The 8,911-nt window shown below is 56.2% G+C and overlaps 1 protein-coding gene across 6 annotated transcripts in view; it reads right to left on the reverse strand.

The window, feature by feature from the left end:
- The window catches only part of LOC102398572 (kielin cysteine rich BMP regulator), a 29,441-nt gene extending 21,494 nt beyond the window's left edge, over positions 1-7,947 (reverse strand). For 4 of the 6 annotated variants that reach the window (XM_025291491.2, XM_025291490.2, XM_044946851.1 and 1 more), the window contains exons 1-9: positions 7,830-7,946; positions 4,612-4,778; positions 3,891-4,080; positions 3,731-3,807; positions 3,057-3,132; positions 1,286-1,353; positions 990-1,086; positions 760-842; positions 482-575 (exon numbers count right to left, since the gene is read on the reverse strand). In XM_025291491.2, coding sequence (XP_025147276.1) covers positions 482-575; positions 760-842; positions 990-1,086; positions 1,286-1,353; positions 3,057-3,132; positions 3,731-3,807; positions 3,891-4,080; positions 4,612-4,778; positions 7,830-7,908 — 931 coding nt within the window. In that variant the 5' untranslated portion in view covers positions 7,909-7,946. Of the gene's footprint in view, positions 1-481; positions 576-759; positions 843-989; positions 1,087-1,285; positions 1,354-3,056; positions 3,133-3,730; positions 3,808-3,890; positions 4,081-4,611; positions 4,779-7,829 lie in introns of all 6 variants that reach the window. The other 2 variants (XM_025291494.2, XR_003111037.2) reach the window with 1 other exon arrangement.
- Between the last annotated feature and the right edge of the window lie 964 nt (positions 7,948-8,911).

The raw sequence follows: 8,911 nt of genomic DNA on the forward strand, positions 1-8,911 counted from the left end.
GCGAACTGCTCTTTAGCCTTGAGGTTCAGTCCGGACCCACCACCCCCAGGACGCCCTCCCTTCCGTGCCCAGGTTGGACGAGGTCTCCCCTAGGTCTCCTTCCTCTGAGTTTGTATAGTATCTGCGTGTAATTTAATCCCGCCTTTGCCAGTCCTAGTTTGTGACTCAGTGTCACCCTCTAGTGGTCCGCCTCGAGGGTCCACGGGTGTCTGCGCAAAGCAGGTAATAGTCAATGTTTATCGAGGTATATACAGTATCATTATCCCCCTCTTACAGATGGGGAACTGAGGCACGGAGTAACTCTCCCAGAGGCACACAAGTGCTCAGTGACAAGGGTAGAACTTGGAGCAGGTGTGGTCAGGCGCAGCTCCCCCGCTGACGGAACCCCCAGGTCAGGGGTCTGCAGCGTGAGCTCTGGGTTGATGAAACAGCCTAACAGCCCCACCTGGAGCTCCACCAGGGAAGGGGCAGGGGCTCTCACCTTGGCAGGTTGGGCAGCAGTGCCCAGGCCTCAGGACTGGCTCGGGGCAGGGGATGGGCGGGCACTTCGTGGGCACGCAGCGAACCAGGCTCCTCTGTAACACACCCACAGCTGTGCTGCCTCCGGCTCTGGCTCCCAGAGAGAGCAGGCTGGGCCACAGGGCGGGGATGGAGGGAGGATCTCTCTGGCACCAGGCTGAAAGTGTGGCAGGTGCGGCCCAGAGCAGGCACGGGTATCCCAGGAGGAGCAGGGCCTGGGCAAAGGTGCGGGGGACTCACCAGGCAGGAGCACTGGAGACAAGGGTTGGAGCTGGACCAGAAGTTGGCCCCTTCCTCGTAAAGCTGCCCCTCATACTCACAGCCTGGGAAGGATTGCCAGAAAGACAAGCTAGTCAGCAGAGAGCAAGGTGGGTGGTCATCACACAGGGGAAGGCATGACCCCAGGTAGGTATGGAACCCTCTGGGGCTGAGGCCAGGGTTGGGGGGTAGGCAAGACAAGGGCAGGTCACCTGGCCGGCAGACGGGGCAGCACTCCCCAGGTGGGGTGTAGCTCTCCAGGCAGTTGAGCTCTGAGCATGAGGGCCCCTGGCACCGCACTGTCCCTGTCTGCAGGACAGACACTGAGCCCTCCTGCCTTCTCCACTGCCCAAGCCGAGTGGAGGCCTAGACAGCTCCAGGGCTCAGTGCCAGGGTGGCAGCAGCAGCCCTGCCTGGCCCCCAGGTCAGGCTTAGCACTGTCAGGCCTGGGGTATGCCAGACAGCAGGGATGTAGCTGGTAGTTGGGGCCAGGCTCTGATTCCCTTACCTGGCAGGTGCAGATAACACAGCGCTCCAATTGCCACGTTTCCCCATCCCTATAGCCTCCAGGGCAGCCTGCAAAACCAGGGCCAGGCCCCAAGTAAGAGACCCAGCGAATTGGGGCCAAAGACAAGGACGCAACATCAAAGGGGCACTGTTCAGGTGAGAATCAGATTTGTATATTTACTACAACATTTCAGCAGATGGCAGTATATTGTCTGACTCTAATATCAGTAGGCCCATCATTTTACAACACGTGGAAGCAGTGAGGGAAGAGTGACTTTTAAAAATTTCACCAAAGACATCATCAGTTCAGTTCAGTTCAGTCGCTCAGTCATGTCCGACTCTTTGCAACCCCATGGACTGCAGCATGCCAGGCCTCCCTGTCCTTCACCAACTCCCAGAGCTTGCTCAAACTCATGTCCATTGAGTCGGTGATGCCATCCAACCATCTCGTCCTCTGTTGTCCCCTTCTCCTCCTGCCTTCAGTCTTTCCCAGCATCAGGGTCTTTTCAAATGAGTCAGCTCTCTAAGACATCATATGGGCTAGCAATGGCCCTGAGGCACCATTTATCTTACAAGCTATGTGCGTGCGCGTGCGGGCACATGTGTGTGTGTGTGTCCCTTTTCACTGAGATCTAATGACTCCAAAGACATTACTCCTCATCTCATCTTGGCCAAGACTTTCAGGCTACATCGCCAGACCTCAACCAGTGCCTGGACCCCTGTCCCACCTTTCAAACTACCAGCTGCTATTCTTCCTGCAGTATGGTTGCCAGATAAAATATAGGACACCCACTCAAATGTGAATTTCAGATGAACAACACAAAATTTTTAGTATAAGTACACCCCAAATATTGCACAGGACACACTTAAAAATATGTGCTATTTATCTAAAATTCAAATATAACAGGGCATCCTGTTTTTATTTGCTGAACCTGGAAACCTTATCTTCCTAACTATGAGCTAGTAATACTTCCCAGCAATCACTGCCTCCACTTCCGCCCAGCTCTCTTCATGTCACTGGTCCTAGTCTCCTAAAGCTCGGAGTCCACTGTTCTATGGCATACAACCATGTTCCTTAGAAACAACCTTTCTTCTGTAGCCCACTGTCATCTCTGGCTCCATGCCCAGACCACTGGGCATGTAATAACCCCCTACCTGCTCTTCCTACATCTAGCCCATACCAGATGAATATTCCAAAAATGCCTCTTGGAACATGCCACACTCCAGCTCTGCAGCCTTCAATGGCTCCCATTGTCCACAGAAGAATGTCCAAACTGCAAGGCTTATAGCAGCCTGTTCCCACTGGCCTTCCCAGGCTGATTTGCTGTGACACGTATCTCCGCATTCTGGTGTGCAGAGGACCCTCCTTCTGTGGAAACCCCACTCTCCCTTGAAGACCCAGCTTGGATGACCCATTGTCCATAGAGCCCTCCCTGCCCTCTCCTCTGGCAACTGGCCACTTACTACCTTTCTCTGCTTCCTCTTAATCTGTTTACTGGCTCTTAAATCTTGTATTACACTAGCTATGTAAATTCATCTTCTCACTAGATTAGAAGCTCCCAGAGGGAAGGAAGAAGATCATGTCAAGCCTTTGGCTCAGTCCCAGGCCAGAGGCAGCATTTGCTGACTTGCACTTCGCTTCCAAACTCCCTAAACCGGAGCAAGCAGGCGGGCACCCTCTGGGCACCTAGCAGGGGGCAGGCCAGGCTTGGGGGCCCCGGAACCAGTGTGGGAAGTGGGGCTGGGGCAGACAGGAAGCTGAGCGGGCTCACAGTGTGGGCAGCATGCTCCTGGCTCTTGGCAGGGTCCTCTCGGGCATGGCTTCTGGGTGCAAGTTACAGCTCCTTCCTGTGGGGAAGCAGGTGGTGGAACTCTGGAGGGTGATCCTCCAGAACCAAAACCTCCTCCCAGGCTGGGACCCACCGGAGGAGCAAGAGGCTGAACGGGCTCAGAGTCTGCAGGCTACCCTTGGCCCAAGGGCAGAAAAGGGACGTCCTTCCCCAACCCCCATCATCTCCTGCCACTCTCAACCCTTGGAAACCAGCGCTTTCAAGAGCCAGCCACATCTCCAGAGTGGGGAGATCCTGGGAAGGGAACAGAGGGCTTCCTATGGAGGGGTGAATAAGGGAAGGCTGGAGGAAGGTGGAGCCAAGCGAGGGAGAAGAGGCAGGTAGATGACAGGGACAGACGCATGAGTGGGGGACACTGAGGGTGCACAGGTGAGGAGCGGGTACAGGAGGATAAGAACCCCTCTGTGTGTGTTGCGGGGGTTGAGCTCCAGAAAGCACAACAATTCAAAATCAACTGAAGGCTGCCAGAGGCAAGGCTTGGAGGGATGGCAGGTAGAACGCCCCCCTTCTAAACATTCTGCACACCAGCTGCAGCGACAGGCAGCTGAGGTGAGGGGGACAGGGGTGGGGTATCCCGGGGGTCCGTGAGAACTCACCAGGCAGTGGCAGGTGGTGCAGGCATCTGGGGTGAAGGTCTCCCCATTGCCATAGGCCTGACCATTGTGGCTGCAGCCTAGGGAGGACACGGTGCTGTCACTCAGGGCCATCTCCAGGCCCCAGGGTGGTGGTACCCGCGGGCAGGCAGATGGCACTCACCATGGCAGTGGGCCAGGCCAGGCTTGGGGACACAGTTTGCAGCCCCATCCTGGCAGACGCAGGCTGTGCAAGCATCGGGCTCCCAGCGAGCCCCCTCGGGCCAGGCCTGACCCGACCCCCAGCACTGGGGGGAAGCCGGGTGGCATTCACAGGACTCCAGCTGCGTCACCCTGCCCTGCAGGTCCTTGTTCTGGGGAAGAGGTGGGGGTGGGAGGCACTGGTTCAGCCTCCCCCACTGTCTTCACAGGGTATGAAAGCCAGGGCAGGATGAGAAGGAAACTTGACGGAGTAGAGGTGGGCCCACCTCCGGGCAGCATCCCGCTTAGACAGCGCCAGTTCTCACGGCCTGGGGTCTGGACAGGCTCCCAGAGGAGCATGGGCCCCCAGTCCTCTTCTTTAGACAAAAGGGGACCCAGTCCCCATTACCCAACAGTTAAAGATCTTTATCCATCCAAAATCTTCCCTGACAATGTCTTATATGAAGTAGGCACTCCATAATGTCCACCAAGTACATGAAAGAAAATGAAAATCTGGTTGACAGATACCTGGAGGTCCTTCTCGTGTAAGAAAGAACCAGTGTTAACTGTTCAGATAAGAGCCTTTATATGTGCATTTAAAACAAAATTCTATTTCAGGGTCCCACAGGCTCCCCTTCCCTCCTTTCTTCCCACTACGCCAGGCCTGCCCTGCCCCTTGCACACCCAACCACCTTCAATGGTACCTGTTCTCTGAGCTCCGTGACCTCTGCCTCCAGCCTTTCCAGCCGCTCCTCCAGGGGGCGCCACTGTTCCTCGGGGACCCCAGCAGGGGCTGAGGAGTGGGCTGGCTCCTCTGACTGGTAGTCCTGGATGTCAGCAAGGCCAAGGGGCTCCCTGGAGATGGCCCCACCTAAAGGCACAAGAATCCAGGGAGGGCCTATGGGTGAGGGGCTAGCAAGGCTTCCTGGGTTTGTCTTCCCAATATCAGTCCTATACCCCACCCTTGTCCACCTGCCAAACCCACCGTCCTGGGAAGGAGAGATGGTCTGTGAGGGGCTGGAAAGCATTGGAGGAGGAGGAGGGTGCCCTGGGTGGACAAAAGTGACCCAGACCAGTTTTCCCAAGTAAAGCTATGACAAACCTAGACAGCATGTTAAAAACAAAGGCATCACTTTGCTAAAAAAAAAAAAAAGTTTGTATAGCCAAAGTTATGGTTTTTCCAGTAGCTGCGTAGGGATGTGAGAGCTGGACCATAAAGAAGGCTGAGCACCGAAGAATTCATGTTTTCGAAATGTGAGGCTGGGAAAACCTTTGAGAGTCCCTTGGACAGCAAAGAGATCAAACCAGTCAATCCTAAAGGAAATCAACCCTGAATATTCACTGGAAAGACTCATGCTGAAGCTGAAGCTCCAATAATTTGGCCACCTGATGAGAAGAGCCGACTCATTGGGAAAGACACTGATGCTGGGAAAGATCGAAGGCAAAAGGAAAAGAGGGTGGCAGAGCGTGAGATGGTTGGATGGCATCACCGACTCAATGGACGTGAGTTTGAGCAAACTCCGGGAGATAGTGAAGGACAGGGAAGCCTGGTGTGCTGCAGTCCATGCGGTATCAAACAGTCAGACACAACTTACTGACTGAACGACAGTAACAAGAACCTCAGGCAGGTAGAAGCCCCAGGGATCCCAGCTCACTGGGAGCCTGGGGGAGGATACAGACCAGGTTTCCCTGTAGCCTGCTCTGACTCTGCAGGGGTCCTCAGCCATGGGGGATGTGCCAGGGTCATCCAGCCTTATTCAGACCAGGGTCTTTGCCAGGGACAGCCTGGGGAACTGACATGTCATGCTGGGAGGGCCCACAAGTCAACACAGTCAGCAGGAGAGGGAGACAGACCAGTGAAAGATGGGCCTGCTTTCAGGGACCTGGGGTCTGTGAGCAAATCCCGCCTCCATCTGCTCGGCTTCATCTTCAGAAAGGACACCGCTTCTGGGCACAGCAATGGGCAACTCTCCCCCCTGCTGTCATGCCCAAGCCTTGCCACTCTTTTCCAGGCCTATGGCAGAGGGGCTTGGCAACCCACACTGGGCAGGGTGTGCTCCAGAAAGCAGGATGTGGCTGCATTTCTTGAAGGGTTTGGGGAAAGTGCTGGCAGGGCCCCTACTAGCTTTCAAGGCTCCATCAGAATGAAGACAGCCTGTCCCGGGTTCTAGATGACACTGGGTCCTGGGAGAGGCTGGGGAAGGCCACTTTCACCTCACTTTGATCTCTATTCCACAGTCAGGAAAATAAAGACCATGCAGATGGGGATCATCTGATTCCAGGCTTGGTTCCCAAACATCATCCCTCCTCTGGGTGAGGTGGCAGGGCAGCAGAGGGTCTGGAGCAGGAGGCAGGTGAGGAGGAGAAAGGGGAGGAGGGAAAGGGAAGAGTCCTTTCTCAGAGGCATCTCATTAGTGAGGCTGGCCTGGGTGGCTGGAAGGGCTTTTGGTGAACGCTAGTCCAAGGAAGCAAGGGCACAATGTCGCTCACTCCCCAGCCCCCTGACTGCCTCCACCAAAGTGGGTTGGAAAGTCTAGTCCAAAACCTAAATTGTCTTCTTTTGTCCAAATCTGCTTTGTCCTGAGTTCCTTGGCTTGGTTAACGCCACCTTTGTGGTGCGTGCTAAGTTGCTTTGGTCGTGCCTGACTTTGCGACCCCGTGGATTGTAGCCCTCCAGGTTCCTCTGTCCATGGAATTCTCCAGGCAAGAACACTGGAGTGGGTTGCCATTTTCTCCTCCAGGAGATCTTCCTGACCCAGGGATTGAAACTTGTCTCTTAGGTCCCCTGCATTGGCAGGTAGGTTCTTTACCACTAGCGCCACCTGGGAAGCTCGATGCCACCTCCACCTACCTAGAAATCGGGCTCAGCTGCCCTCTTGGTACCCCTCCCAAACTCCATCAGTCTCTGCTCTCAGCCGGTTATCCCCCCACCCCATCTCCCCAGCTCTGCTCCTCTCCCCTTTTATCTCCACTCTGGAGGCTGAAGTCTGCTTGCCTCCAGCTGCTCCTCTTCTCCTGGCACAGTCGCTTTAAATTCCACATCTGAAGGCGCCCAGCAGCAAATCCAAATGTGACCTTTCCCAAGTGCCTGTTAGCTTTTCAGCCCACTCTCCTAAACCCTGACACCCAAACCCTGGGCAGGGTGTCGTCACTTGGAATGGCTCTCTCTCCTGGTGTGGTATCTAGCTCCCTTTCCAGCCCCCTGAAGGGTGGCCAAGGGTGGTCCCGGTATCTTATACCCTTCACCTCAGCTCTACACCCCATGCCCCATGATTCCTCCTTTCAGGCCACTGCCTGCCTGCTTAAGCAAACACAGTCAGGGGGTCAGGAGAAGCTGGGGTCCTCTGGGACCTCAGGGAAGATCCAGCCAGTCTTTTGCCTGGAGAGATCTGCAGAGAAGAGCTCCTGGTTGTTGTGCAAAGCCTGATTGCTCCCCATGGAACTGTCCTCAGCTCCCCTCCCTTCCCGGCCTCCCCCGCCCAACACAATCCATGCACTGACCCCTCTACTTCTGCCAGTCCTTCTGGAGGAAAGCCAGACACAGACACTCAAAGCCAGTTCCCATGGCGGACCTTCTTTTTTTCCCCCTCTGTTCTCAAGACAAATAATTAACTTCAGACTCCCAGATTCCAGGGCAGCCTCTCCCCCACCGCTGCCTGCAGGAATTCCTCCCGAGGCCAGAGCAGGAAGCCCCCTCCTGCCCCAGGACCCCAGAACCTCATGTCATAGTCTCTGTGCTGCCGGCACCACGCTGGCTCCTCCACCGATGGGGAGGACTCAGGCTGGCCGGAGAGGCAAACACACCGCAAGGCAGGGCCCCAGGAGGCAGCCCCCCTCCCAGCCCAGCTGTTCCCTCAGACTGGGCTGAGCAAGAGGTAAGGTCCCACCTGGCTATCCCCAAACCCTCAGCACCCCAACTTACCTCGGCTGGTCCCCGGGGCCAGTGTCTGGCTTGCGAGCTGCAGAACGAGGGACAGCAGGACGGCCGCGGCCCTGGCCATGCTCGCCCCGCCTTGCTGACTATGGTCTTGGCTCAGCAGGCACTGGGAGGGGGGGTGGGGACACACCAGGCCGCCTCCCACCCAGCCTTTGTTCAGGGAGGGCTTCTGGTGTCTGTCATCCAGGCCTGTGGTGCCTGCCTCCCTGATGGCACCTCCACCCGGGGCCCCCAGGCCCCATCCTGACCCCAGCCCTGGCTCAGAGGTGCAGGAGAGTGCCTGGGGGGCCAGAAGCTGGAAACAGGTGGGGGTGACTTCTGTTGCATAGGGTCCAGGAGCCAGTCCTAAAAAAAAAAACCCCACAAATTCATCACTCTTGGGCTCTGGGACCGCTGGTCTCCCTGACCCTTGGGTCACTCTGCCACCCTGGGGTTCCCTTCTTCACCTGTGTATAGGAGAAGCAAACTGAGCTGGGTTCAAATCCTGGCTCAGCCAATTCCACGTGCCCGTAGGCCTCTAACTTCGTGCCTCAGTTTCCCTATTTGTAAACTGGTCATAATATCTACTTTATAGACTTGCAGTGAGGACTAAGCGAGACTATGGAGATAAGGAATTTAGGGTAGGGTAGTGGCTGGCACAGATTAAGTGCTCGGTAAACAAATGAAAACAAGGGGTGATGCTCCAGGTCTCCAAAGTCAAGGACTCCTGGTTTCCTCCTCCTCCTCTCTCCACCTCTGCATTTCTTTCCTGATAGCCCCAGGTTGGGCCCCAAATGCCAAGACTTTCCTTCCCCAGCCCATTTCCAGATCTTGGGCTCAGGCCTGGCCTGAGGAGGGGGCGTTGTGAGTCCAGGCAGGGGGCCGGGCTAGGCCCTGGGCTCCGCAGGGGGAGGGGGCCAAAGGGAGGAAGTGAGAGACACTGGTCACGTGGACCGCAAGCCTGGGAAACTCCTCGGTGCAGCTGAGAAGCAGGGGAGGTGGGGATGGGCCCCAGCTCACAGGCCCAGGGACATGGAGGGTGGAGCTACGAATCCCGCCATAGCAGTCGTTGCCCCCCCACCTCCCGC

Source organism: Bubalus bubalis, chromosome 8, assembly GCF_019923935.1.
Source record: "Bubalus bubalis isolate 160015118507 breed Murrah chromosome 8, NDDB_SH_1, whole genome shotgun sequence".
NCBI lineage: Eukaryota > Metazoa > Chordata > Mammalia > Artiodactyla > Bovidae > Bubalus > Bubalus bubalis.